At 42.2% G+C, this 27391-nt stretch overlaps 1 protein-coding gene across 2 annotated transcripts in view; it reads left to right on the top strand.

Annotated features, from left to right (window-relative positions):
• Nucleotides 1–27391, top strand: part of OSBPL8 (oxysterol binding protein like 8) — a 142514-nt gene that overhangs the window by 32343 nt on the left and 82780 nt on the right. The window contains exons 3-4 of one of the 2 annotated variants that reach the window (XM_054988231.1): nt 6868–6904; nt 15997–16134. In XM_054988231.1, coding sequence (XP_054844206.1) covers nt 6868–6904; nt 15997–16134 — 175 coding nt within the window. The remainder of the gene's footprint in view (nt 1–6867; nt 6905–15996; nt 16135–27391) is intronic. The other variant, XM_054988233.1, reaches the window with a different exon arrangement.

Here is a 27391-nt window from a genome sequence, read left to right on the forward strand (position 1 = left end):
ATTCTTGTGTAAAACTTTGTAGCACTAAGTTTTCCTTGTCAGTTTTCATGAAAGCTAACAAAAAGCTATTAAGAATTTTTTTTTTTCTGTTAGGGAATGCTAGATCGGGGACAAGATATAGTGTTCTGTTCTCTCTATTGAGCTTATCCCAGTGATGTTATGAAGGAAGGTACTTTGCACACACAGGCATGGGACCAGAGGCCTGTTTTGTCTATGTCTTTTGAAATTCTTTGTCTTTCTATGAAGGACTAGTGTTTTTACTGGTGTGTTTTGATCTCAATATTCTTTTTTTAAAAAATCAGTTTAGTTTGAACCTGAGGATTTTCTGCAGTTGAGTAATAGTGTTTGTGAAATAGAGAATCTTGCACAACTAGAATATTTTCCCTTGAAATAGTTCATAACAGATTGAGCTGCCATGAGTTTTTGTGTAAAATCACAGCATAGAAAATTTCAAATGAACCAGATTTTTTAAAAAATAGCCTTGTGTCCTGATCCAGCAAGAGCAGTTGTCATATATGCTACAAACAGGCCTGCACATCACAGATTGCTGTGAAGAAGGGTGTAGTAGGCAATTGTGTGACAAGTAAAAGCTCAGATGAGATTATTTTGGGTACTCATGCATCACATGCCTATATTTATGTACAAATGCTCCATTAAGATCATTTATATAATCCCTGTTCTCAGTAACTACAAGCATACCAGTGTTCAGAGAAGCTTGTGTTGCGTTTGTGGCTTGCTAGAGAATTTGTTAATGGAGAACCTACGGGTCAGTGGTAGAGACATACTTTGTATAATTTTACCTGGGATCAGTCTTGAGCTAAAAGAATTTTGGGGTTGAAAAGATCTAGCCAGTAAAACAGTACTGGTTTTGATGGACCAGTGACCTGACCCAATAAAAGATAGCACTATATGCTGTAACCACCACCACCACCACCACCACCACCAATTTATATACCGTCCTTCAGGACAACTTAACACCCTCTCAGAGCGGTTTACAAAGTATGCTATTATTATCCCCACAACCAACATCCTGTGAGGTGAGAGGGGCTGAGAGAGCTCCTAGAAGCTGTGAGTCGCCCAGGGTCACTCAGCTGGCTTCAAGTGGAGGAGTGGGGAATCAAACCCAGTTCTCCAGATCAGAGTCCCACGCTCTTAACTAGAGATGGGCATGAATCACACAAAAAACAGACCATGAGGTTCGTGGTTCATGGGTTTTCACAAACCAGGAATCATGAACTGGCATGAACTGGGGCAAGTTTACAAACCAGTTTGTGGTTCATGGGGTTTTAATGCCCTTTCCGGCCACTTAACCATGGCAGGGAAACGGGCATTTGACAGTTTAAAGGGCCTTTTCTTGCCTTGCAAGTGGCAGGCTCCTTTAAACTATCAGCTGGTAGGCTGTGGGGGGATCTCCCCTCGCCGCCTGCCAGCTGATAAAGGGACCTGCCGCTTGCAAGTGGCAGGGCCCTTTAAACTGCCCAAACCCCAGCTCCCAGCCCCACACTTACCTTGCCCTGCGGGCCCGTGGCATCCTTCCCCTCCTCCTACGAGGGAAGGCCATTTTTGGCCTCTTCTGCTGCTGTGTGGGCCCACAGGGTGGCGGAGGAGGCTGAAAATGGCCTTCTCGCCCCTCAAATGGCCGCCGCTGCGGCTGCGGCCGTTTTCGGCCTCCTCTTCTGCCCTGCGGGAGGATGGGGAGGATGCTGCGGGGTTTGGGCAGTTTAAAGGGCCCTGCGGCTTGCAAGCGGCAGGTCCCTTTAAACTATCAGCTGGCAGGCGTCAAGGGGGGGAATCCCCCCTGCTGCCTGTCAGCTGATAGTTTAAAAGGACCTGCTGCTTGCAAGCCTCAGGAAAAGTTTATATGGCCATTTCCCTGGGGAAATGGCCATTTAAACTGCCCCTTTATGACCCAAACGAACCAGTAGACGAGTTCGTGGAAGTTCGTGGAAACGAGCTTCCACGAACCACTGGTTTGTGAACCACGAACCAGCCTGGTTTGTGTGTTTTTTGGGGTCGTAATTCGATTCGTGCCCATCTCTACTCTTAACCACTACACCACTTTGAATCCAACCTCTGTGCCTTCCTGAAAATCTGGTTTCCTGTCTTGAAGTATGTGGAAAGTAAGAGAGAATATTATCATGTATGAATGTACTTCTGTGCTAAAGCTCTGTTGCACTTGAAGTCTTGTGGAGATTATAGGGGGCATCTCGGACAAACAACTGCATAGTTTAAGAGGGATAGTCTTCTTAGTTTGTTGAAACAAATCCTGATGACCTCTTAAAAGGCTAATAAATCTATTGTCATAAGATTTTGTATGACCAGAACTTCTTACAAAGTGTTGGCATACATAGCTACATGCATACAAATTCTGTAGAGGGAAATACTATGACAGTGGTGCAAGATTACCCAGCACTGTAAGAAGATGTAAGAGTAGAAGAGCCAGTTGGAGTAAGTCATACTTACTCTCAGCTGGTGATGAGCAGGCTGAATAGAGTATATAAACTCTGAATAGAGTATATAAACTCAGATATTTTCTACAGTGAAAAAGCCAGCAGCCCCTTGAGCCGAAGTTTGATAGTATCAAATCTGAAAGGATCCTGTTCAGATGACTAGCTGCACCCTGGAGCAAAGCTGACAAATCCCTGGCAGCTAGAAATTTTGTTGTGGCTCCTAGTATATTCAGCAGTGATTTTATTGTAGCATCTACAAATGTATCCTTTCACATCAGAGAATGTTTGTATGACATAATGCATGTGCATCAAGTTCTTTTCACTTCTTGTTTAGTTAACTTTACACTATTCAGTGATGGCAGATGAGTTCATTTCTTAACTAGCTGCTTTCAATGCTGGCTCCAATATTCAGTTGTAGAGCGTTTTAAAGCAATAATTATGAGAACTTGGGGAGAAATTACCTTAGTTGTAGTGAGGAAAAGTAGGGTTATCCCCTATTTATTTATATACTCTTGTCAAAGCTTTAATAAAATTACATAAAATTATGAATAGTTTAATATTAGGTTCTATGGTAACAATTTTTAAGAATGTTCATTAAAATACAAGTCCCTGATGGCTAAAAAGGAGCCTTGTTTCTAATTTTTTTTTTACTGGCTCCCAGAGCCAAAGAAAATCTGTCAAGGTCTGCACTGGAGTGTCTCTTTGAAGGGATCCCCCCCTCCACCATCTTTGCTAAAGAATGGAAACTTTCCAAATTATAGAATGTCCAGCAAGACTGAAATGTTCCATCACTGGTAATTTTAATGTCTTATTTATATGCCCTGACATGGAGACAGTCCATTTCAGCCATATTGACTGAATTGGCAGGAGGGCATTTCTTGCAGTGCATAGAGATGTATGCATGAATATGCCTAACTCCTTATTTTGTAGTTTGTATATTTTGCTTAATTGATAAAGTTCTAGTGATAAACTTTATCATAAAGAGTAAACTGTAACAATAAAAAATAAATCTTACCTGTAACCTGAGTGAAAAAGAAGTTATAGTTTCATAAGTCAAATTGTAGACTAGCTTCTTGTTTATCTCTTCAAGCCCAGTGTTAAAAATATGTACAACTGTCAATATTAAAAAAACTATTTATCAATGAACTTAAGATAACAAAAGCCAACTTCAGTAGGCTTGTGTGTTAGCCTATTGCTTTAGGAGCACCTTGAAAGTGATTAGCTATGCAGTGCTGAAATATTTACATACTTGCCATTGCAATAATCTTGGGTTCTATCTGCTTCGCTCATCTTTCCTGCTTCAGTGTTTCTCTTGCTGGCATTTGTTCCATTGTATAAGCTTGATTGAGATATTAGTGGCTAGACTCTCTTGCGGCTATGTTTTATTAGGTAAGTACCAGTTAATCTAGTAATAGTTGCATTGTAAAACTTATTTGCACCATTTGTGTTTAAGATACTGTACTTTTTATAATCTTTTCCCTTAAATATGAGAGATGATAATCTCATTTTGGTCATGGACTTGGAAAGAGTTTTGTTTCATGCTGCCTCCCCCCCCCCCCCCGGCTATAATTGTTAACTAAACAGTCTCTTTTAGAAACATGCCATGTTGCCCTCAAATACGTGATACCAATTTCAACCTGGCCCATGTAATCTGTGATAGCTTTCTTCTCAGCCTCTAAATTTTTTTGCATTTTCAAAAATGGCGCTGGTTACTTTATAGTTAAGAATTAAGAAGGAACCTAAAAATAGGCTCCTTAAAAACAAAACTAAACCTCCTGTCGAACAACATGGAACCTGCTTCTGATATTTTTCCTGATAACATCCGTCTGATCTTTTAATCTAAAAAGAAAATTGTTGCTTGTAGTGCAACCCACTTCACACAGGGACAACACTGGTGGCCAACGTTGTTGTGGATGCTTCAGTAATGCATTTTCTCTCTTACTGTTTGAGATTATTTTAAGTCTTTCAAACACAGCTTTCCTGGACAGGTAGGATTTATTTGAAATCCATGCTGTCTGTTTCTCAAGGAACAATTTTGAAAGCTTGAGATCTCTAAATTCAGAGGCAAGTCATACTTCAACAGATTGGGGTAGGATTTAATTTAAATGATAGAAGTTGAAGTATAGTATCTTATTCCTTAGAAAAATATTACCATAATATTTTTGTATGATGGCATAAATGACCTGGTATATATTTTCATTGTTTCAAAGACCCTGTTGATATGTTCATGTATAGCTGTTAAGGCAACTGTTTATTGAAAGCTTTTCCTCAACCAGTATGTACACAAATTCCAGCCTATCTTGGGGTAGTAAAATATCAGTAAGCAAGTTTATGCCTATGGTATTGTACAGTACTCAAATGCTGAGAGCTTGAATATGAAGAGCTTGACAAGAAATGAAATGTGGGGTGTTTTTTGAGATGTTTGCTACCTCGTTTGCAAGTTGATTAACACCCGTTTTGTTCCTTTATAAAGATGCTATTTTAATTTAGTAACAAACTATTTTGAACTCAAGCTCTTAGCTCACTAATTGTGAAGAAAAGCATTATTATTAATCACAAAAACTTTTGATATTCTGCATTATTTTACTATTCCAAGAACATATCTCTTTGGATAAATCGTCTCCAAGCCCATATTTTGTATCAAACTGTTGTCCATATATTTTGTTTGGGGTCATTCTGCATCACTTTTCCTGTGCAAAACTGATGAGACTTTTAAAATCATTATGTCAGATTGGCTGGGTCAAAAAAGTGCTGTAGTGGAAAAATCAGTAGATGGGGTTATGTTTTATGCTGCAGGTGCTTTTCATTTACAAAAAGAAAACTGAGTGGTGAATGGTTGAACATCTAACCATGCAGTTTCTTCTCTGAAGTGGCAGTTCTGCTGCTCCCAGTGCAGTTCCTTATTCCCCTCCCTGATGATTTTAAAGATCTGTTGCCCCTCTGGAACAAAAGGGGGGGGTCAAAGTACTGTAGAAGTGAGGGAAGCAGGAAGGTCACATTCCATGCAGTCCTCAGATGGTTGGATATGGCCATTGTTTACCAATGTGTCACAGTGTCCTAAGACAAGTTGTAGATCCTCTTCAGTGGTCATTCAACCAAAACAATACAACTACCAGGGGAGAATGTATTTACTTCCCAATGGAGACCCAAAGCAGCTTACACCATTCTCCTGTCTCCCATTTTATCCTCACAACAGTCCTGTGTGGTGTGTGGCTGAGGGTGTGTGACTGGCCCAGGATCACCCAGCAAGCTTCCTTAACAACAGTGGTTTTTGAAGCTGGAGCCTCTCAGATCGTGGCCGGGCACTCTGTCCACTATGCTACATTGGTGACTGTTAAAATGTTGAAATCACACACCATGTTTAAACTAGGTAGCATTTCTGCAGCTTTAACAAAAGGAGGAAAGCACTAGAAATCTACTTCAGATTGAGCAACCACTGTTCTTCCATTCGGACTGATAGGCTCCCACAGCCACCCACACTATAAATTCCAAAGTGCTATAAAAGTTTTTGTTTTTGTTTGGAGTGGTGGTATCAGAATTTAAATGCACTATGAATGGGGTGATGTACTTGCTTTTTAAATGTGCAGTTTATTGGAAGAATTTGTGACATATGGCTTTTCTGGATGCAAAAATAGTAGAGGGAGCAGTTATAGTATATAGTAGCATGATTTTCTGTATAAATTAAAGTTCAAAAATGTGTATTATACAGTTCCTAAAACTCTTCAAATGTGGCAGTGTTGCACTCTATAGAAATAAGATTTCCCTAACTTGTTGTTCCACTAGCACTTGTAGTAGGTAATGGCTTATGAAAAGCTTTGAAGAAAAAATTAACCAGGGATGAAGCTGGATTTTCTTAACTCTTTTGTATAATATTTACCCAGCAAAATCCATGTGTTTCCCAAAAAGATTCTATTTTTCCTTCTCAGTGCAATAATCTGGCTTCAGAAATCTTACTATCCTGCAACATTTATTTAGCCAGTATTGGCCTGAAGGTAAAGTATTTAATTTATGATTCTGCTGCAGGAACAGCATTGCTGTTGTTTATAAACTGTATATGAGCTCAGCAACCTAATTTTTAATTTTGAATCTTGTAGTACATAGCTATATGTAATAAACTTTGTGGAGAGAAATCTGCCTTTCGCTAACAATAGCAAATCTGTTAATAACCTTGTTCAAGCATATTTGTCTCTGTGGGTTTTTATTTTGCTTCAGTTCCTCTATCTGAAGCCGTGTAGAACTTATGAAAACTGTTACATGCTGTATTTTTAGTTATTAACTAACACACTGTTTCCCTTGTTCCTCTTCTTTCCTTTTGTTGTGGCTGCCTCCTTTGGGTTTATTTTTTTTTTAATGTGTGTGTTTTGGCCTGGGCTTTTTCGTTTGCTGTTCTGCGTACTCAATTGCACTGCACTTCCAGCATCACGGTGAGATCAAAGACTCCCAGGGACCCTCAAGTAAGTGAATGGTTTTTCCCCCTACACATCCCTGTGAAGGGATACTTTCTTGCAGTGTCAAGATTTTGGATTCATTAATAGAGTTCCCAGGTGCCTGCTGGTAGTGAGCAATACCCTGATGATTCCTGCTTCTTCCTGCTGATTGATGGTGATCAGTGAGAGAAGGCAGGCCACCTGGAGATCACCCACCATCAGCTAGCAGGCTGGGGAAATGGGCATGAACATGTCCACTTCCCTGGCTGATGTCATGTCTGGTGTGAAAACACTGTGTTTTGGGCTGCCACTTCTGGTTGCAGTGGAAGTGATGTCATCAAAAAGCTTGCAAACAGGGGTAAGTGGCTGTTACCCCCCACACACACACCTGCTAGTTTCCCCACTAGTAACTGGGGAAAAACTCTTATGAGCTGCTTAAGGATATCAGTACATAGTGTGTGTATGCCTAATTGTAAAGGCTGCTATGATTTAAAATAGCTTTTTTTCAGGGGTACACATAGAATAATGGTAAATTATTCTGTGTAACCATATTAACTGAGTACAACTGAAACAGAGTATCTTTTGCCAAGACATGTATTGTGACATAAGCTGTCATGAAGCAGAACCTACTTGGCTAGATTGTGTAACAGTTCATGTAGCTGACAAAATGGGCTCTGACTCAGACCATAATACTGTAAATTTAGGGCATTTTGTGCCAAAACAAATGGGTTGCTTCATAATGATGGGTGTTTACAAGTATCTACAGCCAGAATTTTAATTTTAAAAAAATCACTGGACAGCAAGGCCCTTCAAAAATGTGCTTGAAATCATGTTTCCCATAAAATATGTTGTTAATGTTACCTCAGAATGAGATTTATTCTGCCTAAAACAGTCATTAAGTCCTCAAAAACATCGTGTGCCCAAATTAGCAGTAATGTAACAATTACTGATGGAGAAATATCTATAGGAAATTATTTACATTTTCAGGGATTTCCATGCCCAATATCTCCTGCGTGTAAGTAGATCTGGCAACAAATTATGTTAAATTGCCTACTAGTTGTAATTTTAACCACTACGTTTCATTGTAATACTTTCAAGCACACATGTTTTGTGCTGTCAATTATCTGAAAAATATACAACTCTCCTCCCTACATCAGAATGTTTGCAAAGTACTGTGATGATCAAAATTCCAATGTGTGGTAGTTTAGGATGCATTCAGTGACTCTAAGAAAAATTATCTTGATATTCCAATTATAATTTTGAAACGATGTGGCATTAGTTGTGTTCTATCTACAGACCTGCCGTCTTTTCTCTTTTTTCACTTTCTAAAAGCAGAAATGCAACCAGCTTGTCCTTCAAGCCATATGGATTTATTACATTTAAAAAGTTTCATATTGCTGAAAAATAATAGACCTTAGTTTATTTATAAAACTATGTTGATCTAGTGTTTATGTTTTAATAGAGAAAATACTGTAAGCTCTCTGAAGAGTGCAGTTGAAATATATAGGCAACTTTTTTCTTGGTGCCATAAATAAACAATGCCGGAAGATTAAGGGGCATGTTACAGCCTTCTCTGATAACTGACACGGTTCTTCTAAAGATCTCTTCTCTTACCTAATTGAAATATGTTACTATAGTTAGCATTGCTGGTGGATGAGGTCTTTAGTGATATGTTAGTTTATATAAGACACTTATCTTAAGCTATCATCAATATAAGCTGAGGTTCCGAGTTGGATATAACTAGTTTTCAGTTTGGGTTCCCAAGGCAGCTTTAAGCTTGTGTTTTTCAAGCAGAAGAAATACATACCAATTAACAAAATGCATTTGAAGCAGAAACAACTTCTCAAACTAGTTTTGGTGTGGCATGTGGGGCTTTCAGTTACTGAAAGTGAGAGATGAGAGAACTTGGATTCTAGTATCAGAATTTTTTTTTATTTGGGGTATTTTTGAGATGAGGCCAGAAAAGCAGGCCTATGATCTTTTGAAATAATGTGAATAGTGGAGGTACATCAATTTAAAGAATGGAGGCATGAGAGGTTTTTACTGTTTTCCACCATTTTAGTTGAATGGGAAAACTAAGTTCAAACTTAGCAGTATGAAGGAATTGTTGTTCTCAAAGTGGTGCTCTCTAGGTGTGCCTTTAACTTAGACTTGGAGAATCTGTTGTTCTCATCTGGAACTGAGGACATAACTTTGATATTTGGGAGATGTTCTCATCATCTTTTGAGGCAGGAAACAAGTTGCAATCCTTCACCCCCTCTTCTCACTGCTGCTCCTACTCAGTTCATTTCCTGCCTCTGTTGAGAGGTCTGTTTCATTTTCCTACTGCACTTTTTTCTCATCCTACATTTTCTCTAGCTTTCCCGTTGCAATCTTTTTATTTACACTCATTTTCTTTAGAAAACAAAAACTCTATTCTCCTTTTCTTCCTACCTGCTGTCATCTTTGCCCACTGACACCAGCACAAAACAGGCTGTGGCTAGCTAGCCTACAGTGTTGGAAGCCCCTGGAGCACTGGCACAAACTACTAAGGATTTGATTCCTATCCTCCTGAGACTGCAGGACAGAAGAACCGCCTGCTTGAATGCTCCCTCTGCAGAAGATGTAGCAGAGAACATGAGCTGCATCACCAGCTGCAGCCTGTCTAATTTGGGCTCTGAATAGAGTGGAAACAGCCCTTTTGAGACACCCCCCCCCCCCACGCAGAAACCTTTTGGGGCCATTATCACAGCATGTGGTAGGAGCAAGACAGGATACACCTTGCTTACCTGAACTAATTCAGAAGTCAGAAGAGAGACAAGTTCTTGTCTCCATTAGATGTTGGATGAGGCATTATATGGATAAGGACCTGGTCTGTTGGAAACACGCAGGTGGTGGTGGTGGTGGTGGTGTGGAAAAAACATCTCTATCGAAATTGCCCCTCCGCTTTTCACTGTAGCATGTATTGACAGTGAGTATGCCCCTCTCACTCCCCCTCAGGCAGATCCTGGCCAACTAAAGTGGCTTGCAAGAGTCCTGTTGCTCCTAGGCTACCCTCCCCGGAGGGTTCCCCTTATAGGCCTTTGGCCTTTTCAAAGTGATACGAGGATATGAATGAGGATTCATACAGATAGGAGAGTGAAGCCTCTGATGAGCATTCCATTGACCTAGAGTCCCAAAACAGGAGGCTATTTGTCCCTGATAACTCTTCCCACCGCTCAGGGCAGTGAAAATTATAGAACTCAGTGTGCCAATTGGGAAAAAAAACACCCTCAAAGAGGGAGGGGATGAAGCATCCTTCGCATACGAGGATATATTCCCTAGGTTTTTAAATACATGCTAGGAAGCCTTTGCACAGGGTGTCAGGCCTGGCTAGGGGATTCTCTCAGACTCCCCACTTAATCCAACACGGCTGTATGAAGTAATGATCTTTATTCAGATAAACTCCCTAGAAGTGCACTGATACATAGTGATTGCCTGGAATGCTGAAGCAAAGTCTTCCCCGAGAGGTTATACCCCTCGTCCCCTCCTCCTAGTTCAAACAAGTCAGTTGAAGTCAGCGAAAGTCCTGAAAAAGATGCAAAGCTTAATTTCCCAAAGTCGTTTCCCAGACTGATAACACCTCTCTGCAAAGTGTAACCAAGATACAGTGAAAGAAGAAAGCTACACTACAAGAAGAAAGCCCATCCCCCCAGTAGATATGCATTCACATTTATGGCAGGCAGGCTGGCTTGCCTGCCTGACACAGGGTGGATTGCAGTAGGAAGTCTGCAAAGAGGTGGACAGAGTCCTCTGGGAACCTATTAATTCAAAACAGGGAATACTACATAGAGTTCCTCTCCTTTCTATCATTTCCATTCTCCCTCCGTCAAAATATCTAATGAACACATTAGGTAGTGTATCACCTTCTACATGTAGGTGCTATAGAAGCTGTACCTGTCGCAAATGGGCAGTGGTGTACATTCAGTTTTTGTTATGGTTCCCCAAAACACTGGGGACTTGGAGGGGCATTCTGGACATGAAATCCATCAATAGTGTCATTTGATACAAGAATAATTTTAGGTAGGTGTCTAGCAGAGCCATAGTGAGCCTATTTGCATAGGCAAATGGTTTAAGTTTCTAAGTTCTTACAGGCCCAGTTTGGCCTGGCACCCTAGGAGTGGAATGTGCAGCTCAGTAATTAATTACACCTGGAGCTGGTGTCCTTGAGAGACAAGGGAGTTTGGGCTCTGCATGTACGCCTTCTCAGCCTAGCAACGCTGATTACAAGGTGCCTCTGATTGGCTGGCAGTCTTAGAAAAGGATAGCTCCTCGCTGTTCAAACGACGTGCAACCACGCCCCCCCCCCACACACACTGAGATGTTCATGAACTATTCCATGCTATGTTAGCATGTGAGAGACTTTGCTCCAGGTCAGGCCTGAGACAAATACCTGCCTGGCATGGGTTATGGATTGTGAGTATGAGCCTCAAGCCTCTTCAGAAATGCAAGTTAGCAAGTTTGTTTTTAGTCAGTCAGCTGTAGTAGAGTAGTCTAGCTGTTTGTTGTTTTTATACCTCTTGCTTGTGCCTTAAAGGGAGTGGTTCCTGCTATTTGCATACACTCCTCTGAGTTAATAAAACATCTGTTTGTATAAAGTCTTGTGTCTGAGTGCCTGACGATTCGTGTGCAAAATCCTCCAGACTGAGAACCCAAGCAAATAAGGGTGTTCAGCCTTCTCCAGGAGTGGCCAGAGCTTGAGGGCTGTGGTAACACTTGTAACAGTAGCCAAAGCAGGGGGCTGAACCCCTTGATAGTAGGTAGCCATGTAGAACAGCACAATCTGAGTCCAGCTGTACCTTAGAGATAAACAAGATTTTCATTGTTTAAAGTTTTGAGAACCAGCACTCCCTCCTTCGGGCACCAGAAGACACTTTGCTCAGCACAAAAATTTCTAGATGGAAACTTTGAAGACTATAGCAGAAGCTTTCCAGCTCGGGGGATTATTCGGCTTCTATAGATTTCATGAAAGCATACCTGCTCATACCAATCCTTCCAAACCACCATCACTTCTTAAGGTTCACAATCAGAAACCAGCACATCCTGTTCAAACTGATAGCCTTCAGCTTATTGGCAACCCTGAGAGTGTTGACAAAAATCATAGTATTTCTGGTAGCCATCTGCAGTCCACTGCAGAAGGATTCTTGTCTATCTATTTCTGGATAACTTACTCTTAAGAGCTTCATCTGTATAGGTCTGTCCTTTCTACCACTACACATGTTCCTAGTCAACTTGTCCAAAAGCCATCTGGCACTCTCTCGGCGACCTACTTCACCTGGGAGTCATGACAGATGCTGTTCAGAAGATGATGTTCCTCCCACCACACAGAGCGCAGAATCTGATATAAACAGCATACTTTGACATTGACCCAACCTCAAGGCCAAATGATAGCTACCTTAGAAATACTTGTGGATAAGGCCTCACTCCAGAATACTATAATGGACCTTACTTCCATTTCAAAATGCCACAACTGCCAAACATCACCTCCAAACCCTAATAGACCTATAGCTTTGGATCACTATGGAGTGGTAGATGAAACCACTAAACCTGTTGAAGGGCCAGAGTGCCTAGCCAAAAGCTGAATTAGCCATAAACACACATGCAAGCCTGTCTGATTGGGAAGCGCACTCCAACTTGAGCCAGTTACGAGGATAGTGGTCAGTGGAGGAATCTGCACTCTCCATAATTCTGGAGATCTCCCAGAATTACAACTGGTCTCCAGGCCTCAGAGATCAGTTCACCTGGAGAAAATGGCTACTTTGGTGGGTGGACTTATGGAATTATGCCATGCCAAGGTCCTTTCGCTCCCCAAACCCCACTTTCTCCAGTTTTCACTCCCCAGATCTCCAGGAATTTCCCAACTTGGAGCTGGCTACCCTATTCTGGGGAAGGATGAGGATGAGGCAAGTAACTCATCCCTCAGTTTGTGTGCTCCTCTTTAGTTCACTGTTGATCATGTCTGAGGATCCCAAAAATCATGGAGTTAGTATTGCTTTGTATGTTTGTTGTAACTTGGGATGAAAATAGTAGCAAAATAAAAGTTCCCAGGCTACAGGTCCTTATTGGACATCCCCACATTGGTTGCAGTCATCATATAGGGGCACTGTACATATTGGTGATTCAAACTTCCAGACTCCAGGCAGATTTACGTTGTTTCTTTGTGGGGAAGCAGTAATATTTTCTCTAGTTATTGAGTGTGCTGTGTTGTATCAGACTTTTATAATATAGATAGCCATAATGTTTACAAAGGGGCAAAGTAGAATTATGCTTTTGGACAACTTAAAATAGATCTTGACATTGTTTTTTTTTAGACTAGAATCTGTTTCAACAGATGCATGAAGTGTATCCTTGCATGATGTATATAAGTGAGCATAGAAAATATTTGCTAACACTGGAGTCAAAAGACTCTAAAATGCAAAAAGTGTATTCAGTGACACTTCTATACGAAGTTCAGTTGTGAATGGTCGCTATGCTTATCTTAACATACATCTTATATATACATGAGCTGACATTGAAAAGAAAATCTGACTGTACTTGTGATTTATGGCCTTACTGTTCACAGCTGTACAAGCAGCTGAAGGACTGTGAAGGGTTAATTCTTCACAGAAACAGAGCCTTGAGCAACAGGCCACTCCAAGGAGCCTGGATAGCATGAGCTGAACAGAGAAAGACTTCTGAACTGGATGCTGGGGAGAAGGGAGTCGGATTTCAGCCGTAGCTGAGAGGAGTCAGGTACTAACAGTTGCAAGAATCAGTCCTGACTGAGAGCAGTTTAACACAGACAGGAGAACAGAGGGAAAGTTGGCAAGGAAGTTTGGGAAGTTGGCACAGACTCCCAATCGGGCCAAAGAAAGGTAATAGATCTAGTGAGAGGAGAATTTCCCTATCCAGTCAAATTAGAGTATTTGGGGAAACACTGGAACAAAAGCCTCCCAACATAAAGATTTAAGTAAGTGTGAAGAGATTAAGAAACGCTCATTAGTCTGAAATATTAGACCTTAAGTCTATGCATGTACTGATTTTACCTTAGCACCATTTAAGTTGTTTAAGTAAAGCAAAGGGGGGGGGGGGCTCACAGCCTGTTGGCCTATTGCAGCATACCACAGGAGTCTTATGGTAGCTTAAAAGATTGTCCTAATTTACACATGCATAAGACTGAGGTAGAAGAATAGTATTCTCCTACATGTATAAATCTGTCCTAATGCTTTCTCTCTGGAACTTGAGGAAATGTACAGTTCCTAATGAAACCTCTGGAGGGCACTATTATACTGTGGAAGATGACATGAGTCCCTGTAGTGTGAAAGATCAGAAGTGGAAAAAACAACCATCAAAACATCTATTATTGGCATATTGGGACGTGTAATCCTCACCAGTGTGATATGGGGTTAAAAATAGCATTGTCTCAAACTGCAGGTATGTGTATATAGGCCTGAATTAGATTCAAGGAACCCTTGTAAGGCTTATTACACTCTTCTGTAATTTTCTGGAAGCAGGATTGAAACACTATGCTTAATATACCACATGAACATTGTTTAGCAGAAGTTCTATTTGTTCTTGAAACTTTCCTGCTATTCCTTTGTTTTCCGAGCTGATTACTTCCTGTCCTTTCCTGGGCTGGTTGTGACATTCATAAGTTATTAATCATCAGTGTGTGTGTTTTGTGTGGGGATGGGTATTAGGTTCTGCTATTAACTTTTCAGGAAATGCTACCATTCACTTTATGTCATAATACTACTAGAACAGTAATACAAGTAAAGTTAAACAAATGAGAATGGCTTTGCCTTACCTGAAAAGCGGTGCTACCATCTGAAAGCAAAACCTTCTGATAATTAACCATTGATTCAAGGATACGTTGGCTGGCTGAGGGAGACAACAGGAGACTATTTATTTAATAGGAGATTTATAGGCTGCCTCTCCATATAATTCTAGAGGAAGTGAGTTCTGACTCATAAATGCTCATGTTGGAATAAGCTAATGTCTAAAGTGCCAATGAGGTTCTGTTTTTATTTTGCATCACCCAAATTAATCTGGAAGAAGGAGGAAAATGTAAAGGATTAAGAGGAGCATTGACTGAGAATCTTCAATCGCTCTTTGGTTTTTTTATATTGAGGCACAAATCAGGGGGAAACACAGGAATGCACTTGTTGCAAAGTTACCTGAGTTCTCTATTAAAATGGAGCAAATCATAGCTTACGCAGAAGCACTTACTGCTCTGTAAAGTTTGTACTTTTATTGTATTGTAACTGTGATTGGGTTCTAGGAAGTTCTCTTAGCTGGGTCATTTATCAAGAGGCTTATAGCTGTAGAAAGACTTTTAAAAACGCATACATATTGCTGCATCTTTGACAGCTGAAAAGGTACAGTTATTTTGTAAATTAGAAGTTATTCTGTTTTTAAAGTGTTGGGGAAAGCTATGTTTTAAGGTTATAATAAAGACTCTAAAGTGCTGTGTTGAGAAATCAGTGTTTGATTTTTTAAAAGTAAACTTGGTTGTCCAATTTCACCAATTTCACAGAACTTGGAGTTTTATGAAAACTGCTCCTCCCATATAACTTTAATGTTGTGCATATCAATGCAGTCTCTCTCTGTCAGACTCAGTAACAATGGAAAATCTAGATGTTATGAGAAGTGCCTCCTTTCCATGCCAGCATCACCTTAAGAGTCAGCGCAGTGCTGGAATGGGAAGTAGGCTGCCCTGTAACTGTTTCCATTATGATATAAACCTTCTAATATTGTTGAAGCAGCGTAAGAAGGGCATGTGCTACTGTAGTTCCCTTGATATTGTAAATGCAACAGAAGAGACCCTTGTCACTTTAGCAATGTAGTAGCAGCTTGGTATGCTTTGAGGGAAGAAAGAGAGGTTATGTATGTACATTATGAAGGAAGAAGTCTGTCTCTCCTGTAGAGGCTTATCTGTCTCTTAGCCAAGTGAAGATGAGGAGGAGGAACTGAATTTAGAAATAAAGCATCCATGGCATGTCTGTGAGATATACCCTTGGCCAATGGTTTCACTCATTGAATGAGGGGGGGGACGGGACCTTACTGCTGTTTTACTACTTTCTGTGCTTTTATGCTGAGGGAGCATTTTCTTTGTTTTTCAGCGGTGGTAACAAACAATGATGAGTCTCATGTACTTACTCCAGGAAAAATGAGCCAGCGTCAGGGAAAAGAAGGATATCTTACCCCAACCAAAGAACTATTCCAGCCTTCGTTCAGTCCAGGAACTGCCCATAGCCATGGTAAGAAGCAAGTGCGTTTGGCTTGATTAGTGTATTCTGTGTTATGAAAAATATAAAGTGTGTCATCTTCTTTTTTTGTTTGTTTGTAAAACCCACCAGGAATAAATTTATATTCCTGAAGTAGCTGTTTGGAGATTTGCCATTGTAATCTCACTTCTTCAGTTTGCATTTGTATTCAGTTAGATGTGGTAAAAACATTTCCTAAGTGTCTTAAATTTCATGTTTCTATGTGGGTTTTTCTGTTAAAGTTTTTGATGCTACAATAGATTGAAGATCTAAAGAAGTGAGCTGTGGCTCACGAAAGCTCATACCCTACCACTAATTTTGTTAGTCTTATAGGTGCTACTTGACTCTTGCTCTTTTCCACTTCAATAGATTGATAACTCTGAATTTTACTTTGAACTAACTGGAGTTCATGTCTCTGTTTATGAACATTTTCTCGTAATTCACTCTAGAAATAATTATAAGGACTCTCAGTAATGGAAAAAACCCATATTTCTTGGTTGTATTAACATGGGTCATCTTTACATAATTAGTAACTCTTAAGAATTCCAAGAACATGTTTTTTGAAAAGCAGGATGACATATGGCTTGAGGGGAGTGAGTGGGAAAAATCAATATAAATAAGGAAAAAATCACTTTATGTAAATAGGTATTCTCTCTGGGGTACAGAAAGACTATTGGGAAGCTCTTCCCGATGAATGAAGGAGAGTATCTCTAGCTTAGACTATTAGAGAAGTGCTGTTCATCATCTTTTAAGAATAGTATTGGCTGTGTATCTAGGAATAATGCACTGTGCAATTTTGGACTGAAGTGGTAAAAATCACAAAACATAGATTGCTTTCAGCCTTCCCCTGTGGAATGGTGAGGCAAGCAGCTCAGTAGCAGTGATGGGGAGAATACAAGGAAAGTGCCTGGGCAGGCAGATAGTGTTCTCAGCCTTGGGCTGGCTGGCATAGCCCAACCAGATGACGGTATCACTGATGGCAGTGGCGGCAGCAGGCTGTAGTTTGCTTCTATTGGTTCTCTTAATAGCATAGACAGTCACTTTTAGTGTACAGGAAGCAGAAGATGCAGAGGAGTGAAGCTGGCAAGAAAGTTGGTGGATAAGCCACAGTAGGTGCCAGTGAGTTCCTTGCAGTGCCCAGGTATCTTATACATTGTATGTTGTCTTGTTACCCCAACCAAACTGCTTATTCCTTTTGTTTTCCTCCATTTCTTTACTGAACAGTGTTTTCTGTCTATATGTGTATAAGTTGCTCATGCAACTTGATTTATTGTTTGTGGCTTATTTCACTTTCTTAGGTGATCTGCACTGCTTGTATTTTGAAATATCTTCCATGAATTTACAGATTGTACTTGGGAATATGCTCAACCTTGGCGTTTCCCATTTATGTAGTCAATCAGAGTTTTTCAGCATTTTTTCTAAGTGCTCACTCCTGTAATATACTGCATATATTTTCATATGGTTTAGTGTGCAGTTGAGCTTATTAAGTTATACATTTTTGGTACCTGCTTTTACTTACAGCACATTTGCAATGTGGACTTAATTAGATTGACACATGACCTGATACCCTATGTTGAAACCCTTGCTTGACAGCAGGGAACTTCCAAGCATATGCAATACCTATATGCTTCAAATCAGTTTTGCTGTTGATGCCTGTTGGTAGATCTGCAATCTGAATTCTCTGCACTGAGATTCTGCATTAGAAATGTTGTGATGAGCTGAAAATTACTCAGTTGTGCTTGAGCTCTTGTAAAAGATGTACTTTTTACAAAGCATGATCAGTGCAAAAAAGGGCATTCTATCACTTTCATTTAGACCAGAAGATGGCACTTTACCTTGAAATGGCTGAGTATACCTGCTGTTACTGTGCTGTCTTATATGTTGTAATCTGCTTTCTGTATTGAAGAGTTTCCTTTGCCTTTTCAGTCTTACTTGATCCACATTTCACTAAGTTTGTTCAGTGTTTTAACCTTCACAATGCAGTTCTGTGTTCTTATATACCTGTATGTGTCACCTTGGCAGAATGTGGTTTTCAGTTTAAGTTTCACAATTCATGGGATACCTAAATATGTTTTCTTCTTTTCTAGACAGAGCATATGTGCACCATTCACAAGCTTTCAGTGCTCTGTTCTTTCCAGGGCACTCTTATGATGCTGTGTCTCAGATTTAGTGCCATCTCATGGGCTGCCCCTGGGGTAGGGGGGTCCTACTATGAGGTTGTGCCTCCGGGTAGCTCCTAGTCTTCAGCTAAATGACTTTGTCATACTACTATTACTACTTTCACCAGGAGTACTAGACATACCTTACCTTTCTTTGTCTTGTTTTACTGTAAATGCTCCATGTCATTGCAATGCATTGCAATAATGTTTCCTCAACTAACTGGCATCAACTCCTAGATGGAGGCATGGGCTATTTGACCTTGTGACCCACTATGATGGTCCATGGCCTGCAATTTGAGGAATGCCCTTGCTAATCCACTGGCAAGGTTTTTATGTTTTATCTCCTGGGTTTTTTTGCTGTGCAGATTGTTCTGCAAGCAGCACAAGGTTTATTGATGGTGCATACTGTTTGCACTTTGGCCCCATCACTCCTGCTTCACTGTTCTCATTATTCTGGTGCATTTCTGCTATGTTTTCACTCCTGCTGATGGCTTTGGCAGTTTTGGTCAGCTCCTTTTCCTACACTATAATAGTAGACTCAGTTTTTTCTGAGCAGCAACTGCTGCTCCTAGACTATTATAATCTTGTACTTCTAAGTGGATAAGAGTCTCTACTGAGACAATAGCAGGACTTGGACCCTTCTTCCTGTGCTATTGATTATGTTTGGGACTCAAAATTCTAAATTCTCCCTCTGAGGAAGAGGACATCTTGGGTGATTCCCACCATCCAATCTGGGAGGCAGGAACTAATTTTCTTCCTCTTCCTGTCTGGCATGTGGGACACCCTCTCTCTTCAGTTCTGTTCCTGCCTCCAGGGAGAGCAGTCTAGTAGCAGACTAGCTCTGCTACTTTCTTATTAAGACTTCAGTTTCGCTTTCACTGTCCCATTCCTACTCCTTTGCTTTTCTTTTAATCTTTCCTTTGTCTTTCAAACTCTGTTGACTTAAAACTTTCATAGTTCCTTCCTATCTTTTTGCTGTCCTCTCCTGTCTCTTACTACTCTCCCTGGCTGACTGAGAGGATCACGGGGCAGCTGCCTACAAGATGGACGTCAGGGATTCTGAGGACAGCTTCCTAGATAACAGAGAGGAATACTCCCCAGTATTCACATCGAATGCGATGATGAATCTGGTGCCGACATGCCTCCTGGCTTGTACGTGCTCCCAGCAGTGAGTCAGCACCAACATGCCTCTGTGGCTTGTGTGATCTCCTGGCTACAAGTCAGCCTCAGAGCCACAGAAGAGTTTCAAAAGGCCCGTCCCACTGATCGGGAGATGGCTGCAGCTGCGTGCTGCTCTGCAGCTGGAGTTGGCTTGTTACCTCAGCCCAGGCTTTTGGTGGGAAAAGACAACAGGAATCTCCTCAGCTCTGGCACCACAGTGAATGTGCCCATGCCAGCCTCCTGGCTGGAGATTCCACAGCAGGCTTTTTCTCTTCAGATCTAGCCCTGCCTTTACAACAGGACTCCTCCCATCAGATGGATAACGTATGAAGGGCCCAAACTTGACTGTGTCATTGAACTTTTTAACTTCCCAAGACTAACCATGAGGGAAGAAATATATAATCTCTGCCGGGCTGAAACCTCTGTTAATATTGATGTGGTGTCTACCTCCTCCTCCTCCTTCCTTCATGGGTGAGGCTGAGGCTCAGTGAAAGAACTTCTGCTTTGCCTGCAGAAGGATCCAGGTTTTTTCCTCACTAACTCAAGTTAAAAAGGTCAGGTAAATGACGGGAAAAACTTCTTCCTGAGACCCTGCAGACCTGCTGCCAGTCTGAGTAGACAACACTGACCTTGATGGACCGATGGTCTGAGTCAGAATAAGGCAGCTTGTAATGTTTAACAGACAGGGATCCCCACTGAATAGGGGGATCGTCCTCAGAGAGCATCTGTAATGGCAAGGAGAAGGAAGAATTCCTTCAGATGTGGAGGAGGATGAGGAAATATCCCTGCCAGAACAGTCAGCCCAGCTGTCGGAATCTGAGGTTTTACCAGTATTTACTACCTAGACATTCTCAGCCTTCGGGCTGCAGGAATTACCCTCGGGGGAGGAGGACTCTTAGAGACAGAGAATACTAATCCAGACCCCAGGAAAACAAGTCTCTCTTCTTTGGGAAGATTCCCCAGAAAAGGTCCTCCCATTTTCAGAATATTTTAGGAGACAGCTCAAGGCTGAGTGGTCTAAACCATCAGCCAATAAGCAATTCCCTAATGTGGTTAACCCCCCCCCCCCCCGCCCCTGTACTCACTAACTTTCTTCGCTATGAGATGTTGCAGGTACCTGCAATCGACTCTCTAGTGGCTACACTTCAGTCATCTGGGCTCTTGTCAGAGGATGAGCAATGATCAGTCAGAGACCATCTTAGACAAGGAGAGAGAGGTCATGCTGAAGAGAGCTCACGAGGTTATGGCCATGACTATAAAGGCTACAGCCATTGCCTCCAGAGCATCAGGAGTATGGATCAGAAAACTGATCCCACTTCTCCGATACAACAATAGATGCCCCCCTTGAAGGGGCAAACAGAATTTTAAAGGCCAGTACCTTCAAGGCAGACACCATCCTGGATGCAGTTACCTTTTCTTCCAGGACTGTGGTCTCGGCAGCAGTAACAAGTAGGCACCCTTGACTAAGAGCTTGGCCAGCAGTTTTACACTCTAAAAATATCATCCTGGCATACCACTTTCAGAGAGATAAGCTATTTGCGGATGCCCTGGGAAAGATCTGGGTTGAGACCCAGAACAAAATGAAGTGTTGCTGTCTGGTGACGCCAGCCTTTTGTCCACCCTCACCACCAGCCCTGCAGCAGCAGACACCCCCTTTAAGCCCTGCAGCACAGCCTCTGGCAGTACCTCAGTTGCAGAAGCCCCTCCAGGCCTCTCTCACCCTTAGGCCAGTTGCAGCTGACGCCCAGGCACAACTCTGGGGAACAGCCTGCAGCCACTCAGCAGACTCACCTGTCTCCTGCAGTTGCCCAGATGGCTCCATCCAGGCTCACAGGAGGTTGCCATCAGGCAGGCGCAGGCCCCCAAATGCCAAGGGAGCCACTGGGGAGGGTTCAGAAGCAGCAGGGGTGAGCTAGGCAGAGAGCAGACCAAATGCCCCACCCTAGGTGGGGATAGAGTGGGTGGGGCCAGGAGACTGCAGAGTCTACTCAGCCCTCCTATCAGATAGGCTGGGAGCAGGGCCAGTCAGGGAGATGGGGTGGTGATTGGGGGCAGAGCCAGGGAGGTGGGGCCAGGGGAGGCCTTTAAATTCAGGTTCCCATGAAGGCCGAGGAGAATTTTGCAGGGAGAGACAGCTGGAGCGTGCTGCTACTCCCAGGGCAGGAGAAGGAACAAGGTGGTGCAACCCACTTCTCTGCCCATCTGAGGCCAGAGGACACCTGCCTGGAGAGCTGGTAGGATGGCAGGCCATCAGGAGAGGGCGCCAGTGAGGGAGGATCCTCACAGTTGCCCAAAAAACCCCTTCAAATAATCTGAGAGGCGATCCCTTGGCCTTCAGCCATTTTATTAACAACACACTCTACTAAGGTCCAGACAGGATTCTAAGCGACCATCCTGGGGTTAATCTAGATATCCCTTTAATAAGGGGGGGGTCCTTTCAAGAACCCACTTGTAGTATAGTGGTTAAGTAACTGAACTGTGTTGCAGTACTCTGCTGGTTCAAAGCTCACTGCTGCCATGAACTTACCACATGGTCTTGGGTAAACCATTCCTCTCAGGCCCAGCTCCCCAGCTGTATCATGAGGCTAATGCTTACTTTGTCCCAAGATCAAACAGACAGTTCTTCATACGTGGCAAGAGATCCGACCTTGATACCAAGCTGTCTAAGACAGGACTCGCAAGCCATCCCTGTGAGCCTGGGTTGACACGCAGGCAGATGGCTGGACCTTAGAAATAGTGTCACAAGGCTATTCCATACAATTTGAAAGCTATCCACCAGAACATTTTGTCATCTCTCCCCTATGTAAAATCTTAACTCCAACTGTAATCCAACACCTGGGCATTCAAGTTGTGGAGCATGTTCCCCACAATGAAAGAGGATGGGGGAGTCTACTCAACCTTCTTCATAGTCCCTAAAAAGAATGGGGACTGGAGGGCGTTGTTAGACCTCAACTTTTTGAACAAGTTTATCAAGTTGCATCACTTCTGAATGGAAACTTCGCTCAGTCACAGAGACCATTCAACCAGAAGAATACATGTTATCTACAGATCTCACAGAAGCATACCTCCATGTACCAATTCTGACAGTCCATCAACAATACCTAAGATTTTGTACAGAAGAAAAATCAATTGGCAGTTCTTAGCCATCCCTTTCAGCCTGTCCACCGCGCCAAGAGTGTTCACAAAGCTCCTGATCAACCCCATCATATGTCTCAGAGACAGTGGTGTTCATGTTCATTTGCACCCAGACGGTCTCCTGATCAGATCACGTTCAAAAGAAAAACCTCACCATGACACTCAGTTCTCCATTCAGTTCTTACAAGCTGGAACACCTGGGTATAATCATCAAAAGAGTGTTGTCTATCCCTCACCAAAGAAGAGGTCAGGAAGACCAAACAGCTGGCTGAGACTGTCATCAGAGTGAAAATCACTTCTCATGACACTACCCAAACTGATGGGTTTGCTAGTGGCCATCAACAAGGCGATACCTTGGGGTTGTCTACATGCAAAACTGCTTCAGACCTTTCTCAGATCTTATTAACAACAGATCATGGAGAAGACAGATCTTCCCATTCAGGTACCACTTCAGATCAAAAGATCCATGACCCCTTGAGAACAACATCAATGTCTTGGAAATGTGAGCAATTTGTCTGACCTTGTTCAGAGATCAGATAGTGAATTCACACATCCTGATCTGTGTGGACGAGGCCGCAGACAAGACATATGTAAACAAGCAGGGAGGATATAAGACCTCGAGGTGGCACAAGGAGGCGACAAGGATACTTACCTGGGAGGAAGGTCACCTAGTCTTGATCAAAGGCATATCCAACGTCCAGGCAGACTGGCTGAGGAGGTAGACCATTCAGCAAGTGGAATAGTCCCTTAAGAAAGAAAGATCTCATCTAATGGATAACATCGCACTCCGCAACACCTTTCATGGACCTGTTTGCATCCCAACACAACCATCAACTACCAAGGTACATGACAAGGTTTGTTCCACTCACAAGCAGATGCCCTGACATCACAGTGGCCATTACGCCTCCTCTACGTGTAATACCTTCAGCAGCCGTAGGTGCCAATAACAAAACATACACTATCAAAGTTCACAAAGCTCTCATCGTAGAGGTTCCTAATGGAATAACAGCTCACTCTGTGAGGAGCACTGCTTCCAATGCAGCATTACAGAGGAACACTTCTGTAGAAGAAGTCTGCAAGGCAGCAACATGGTCGTCAATCTCGACCTTGGTGAGATGCTAGAAATTAAATTATATTATTCTGCGGACACCACCTGCGGTAGAAAAGTACTGCAGCACATGATCTCGGACGAAGACCACATCCCACCCAGAAAGTAGAAACTGCTTTGGAAGCACCCAAGATGTCCTCCGCCTCAGAGGGAGAACAGACCTTTGAACACTTACCGTGAAGGGTCCTTCTCCTCTGAGGAAAGGAGGACATCTTGCCCTCCCTGGGTCTTCGTCCTCCTCTACCCTGCTGCCTCATTCTTCTACCTCCTCCGGGTTATGCTTTATTTACAGTACATGTTAACACAACAGGTGTTTTTTCTCTCAGTATTGATAGTTGCTGAATGATAAATTCAATGTTATTACTTTGTGGAGTCACCTCAACTGAAGAGGTGATTCCACATGCCAGAAAGGAAGAGGAAGAAAATTAGTTCCTGCCTCCCTGATTGGACAGTGGGAATCACCCAAGATGACCTCCTTTCCTCAGAGGAGAAGGACCCTTCACAGTAAGTGTCCAAAGGTCCATTTTTCTCTTCCTCTCCAAAGTAGGAAGTATAACCTCTTGCATCTCCCCAGTGCTTCATTTTTAGTGTACAGCACTTCCACCTTTGGAATGAGGACATGGTGGGTTCTAAACTATGCCCCCGCCAATTCATATCATTTCACAGCATTAATGTGTGCAGTGCCCTGGTCAGGATTCCCTACTAGGGATTGGTTTTCATTCCTAATGTCTCGCAACATTATCAGTTGTTGTTAGTCATTCAAGCTCCAAGAGAGACTTGGCAGTATCCTCACATAACCCTTCCTTTGTGGGTTGGTAGAGGCTATCACACTCTCTCTCTCGAGCCTGTCTGTTCAACATCCGTTACCTTGCATGGATCCTCCCATTAGAGCGCTGTTTTTCCCTTGCTGCATTCCTGCTTGTTCTCTAGCAGTGACACTTTTAGAGAGCGTCCTGCTTCTTTAGAAGGACCTCTGAGGGAATGTCGATGAGATGCTAAGCATCTGTTGGGAAGGTGGTCCTCTATAGTCTCTTACTTTGAGAGCTTCACACCGACCTCCTTCAGTAACTGAGCTTGCAACTCGGGCAATGCGGGACTGCACAGAAGCCATGAAGATGAAAACAGGGTTGCACTTATCTGTTACTGTTGTTTATCAGGTGGTCTTCTGTGTAGCTACACATCCCTCCTTCCTGCTGTGAACTGTCTAGAACCTTAGTTTCTGAGAGGTCTCTGGTGGTGGCACGGAGAGAACGGAGGGAATAGCGCTCCTCTTCCTGGTCATGTGATGTTTTTGGCAGGAAAGCACCAAAGGGAGGAGGGGCGCTCCTAGTTTTCTTGAAGGTTCTGAAAATCTCCCTGGCTGGCCTGCATGTGTGCAGTCCTAATGTGTGCTTGCACAGAAGACCACTTGATGAACAACAGTTACAGGTAAGGGCAACCCTATTTTTCCTTGCTGTGTTTATCCTGCCTGGGTTTAAGAATTTAACTAAATTCCCTGGTTGCCTTCTGCAGCAGATTAAGAAGAATTTACTGCCTATTGGAGTAGCCTCCTAAAGGAGTAAAGAAAACTGTAGAACTTGATTCTGTGGATATTTTCAAGAAAGGCTAATGTTAGGGTCAGAGATTGGATTTTGTGTTTTCTGTAGCAGTTTCTAAGAGCTAAACTACAAGAGATGAATTACACGAGGACACTAACGTGAAGGGAATCACAATGTTAGCCAGGAAGCAGTTTTAAAAGACAGATCAGAATGCTTTGTCAATTTCCCCTCTCTACAGAGCCAGCAAAGATTGGTCTCAGAGGGTTTGTTTATTTCCTCTTCAGCTCCAGAAGATTGTTTCACCTTCTCTTTTTAAAATATGCTATCTTGAAAAAAAGATCTCATAGTATAACCTGTTTTTTAAAAGAATGAAATTTAATTTTATTTACTGAGCTTGAGAGGGCCAATTCAGATGCTGCATCTGTCCAATGTCTCCATATAAAGGATACCAACATAATGTCTCAGCAAGAATGGATTTTTGCAGTGGCATTTAGAAACATATTGATTACCAATGTGAAAGCCCAAGTCAGAAGAGGAAAAAACTACATTTCTCCCCCAAAGAATATTTATTTTTTGCAATGGAAAAATTGAAAATTACATGAAGCACTGAAAACTTTAGTGAGTAAAAAACTTTGGAATGAGTAAAATGATCTTTTTCAGTAGGTTTTTCTCTGTCTAAATGCGCAACATGAACTATAGTATTGAAGTGGTTAAACAAAGTATTTTCAAGTATAAATTGCTTAAAAGTGACTAATCTTGTCCACAATTAATATGCTAGATGTGTTCATTGTTGGAATTTAACTCTGTTTAAGTAGGCAGCTAAAACTATTGTGATTTTGAGACTGTTTCTGTCCAAAACAATTTTTCATTTGTTACAAAATTTGTGTTCTATTTGTGACCTTCCCAGCTACATTTCAGTTTACAAAAATTAAGATACATAGTAACATAGACTGCAGTATACTCACAGTTTTTGTAGAAAGCTAAGGCATATGTACTTTTAACCATCATAAACATGCCAGATGTATATGGTAAGCATGATTTCCCTTATATCTAATGATGCTTGGGATAGACTGACTTTTGATATATATATATATATATATCAAAATAGGATTTTTTGCAAATGATCTATAATTAAGTTATGCAATGGCTAGTTATTGTTCAGACAAGGTCCAGAATGGGCATAGCTCACTGCTAGAACAACTGCTTGGTGTGCAGATCCTAGATTCAAACCCTATCATCTCCAATTGAAAGGATCCAGGGATAGGAGATGTGAAGGACCTCAACCTGATATCCTGGAGAGCCACTGCCAATCTAAGTAGACAGTACAGAACTTGATGGACCAAGGGGCTGATTCAGTATAAGGGAGGTTCATGTAGCATACAAAAGTGAATGTTAGTCTGTATATTACAAGTGTGAACCCAGAACGGCTCGAGGGAAGCATCACATTTCCTCCTCCACTAGAGAGGCAGAGAGGAAGAGAGAATCTGCCTGATCATCCCCTGTCCTCCGAAAGGGGGGAGGGAAGGAGGAAGAGCCTGCCTAGCCTATTGGTTGGGCTCTGCTTTCCTTGCCTCAAATGAGGCTTGGATGGGCCAGGTACCCCTTCCCATACCTTAAGCAGGCTGGACACTGATTCTCTGGTTTTGAGTAGACGACAGGCTGGGAGTTGCCTCCCTCATCTTGCCAGAGAGCGGGCCTGGCTTAGTCCTTCTGTTTCTAGGCTGGCCTGGTCCACGTGTGGGAGGGGATGCCATTGGCCTATGTGAAGTATCCCAATGTTTGCTCCTGCCAGTGAAGTAAGTTAGGCTGAGAGTGTCTGACTGGCCCAAGGTCATTAACTGAGTTTCCAAGGCAGAATGGAGATTCAAGGTTCTAGTCTGAAATGTTAACACTACACTGTCTTTCATGGAGTGGCTGCTGTTGAATGGTAGCAGCCAGCTGGGCCTGGGTTGAGTCATGAAAGTCAGGTGATAGCAAGTTGCCCAGTGATAGTTGCTGGGCTTAGACACGATGAGCCCTTTCTCAAAAGCCAAAACAGAAAGGATCTTGTCCCTCTCCCTATCTTATGCTGGCAGAAATCAAGCATGGAGTGCTGGCAAAACATTTGCAGTTGCCTAGCAACAGCTGTTGAGGACATCTATTTCTTAAAG

Source organism: Eublepharis macularius, chromosome 9 (genome assembly GCF_028583425.1).
Source record: "Eublepharis macularius isolate TG4126 chromosome 9, MPM_Emac_v1.0, whole genome shotgun sequence".
NCBI lineage: Eukaryota > Metazoa > Chordata > Lepidosauria > Squamata > Eublepharidae > Eublepharis > Eublepharis macularius.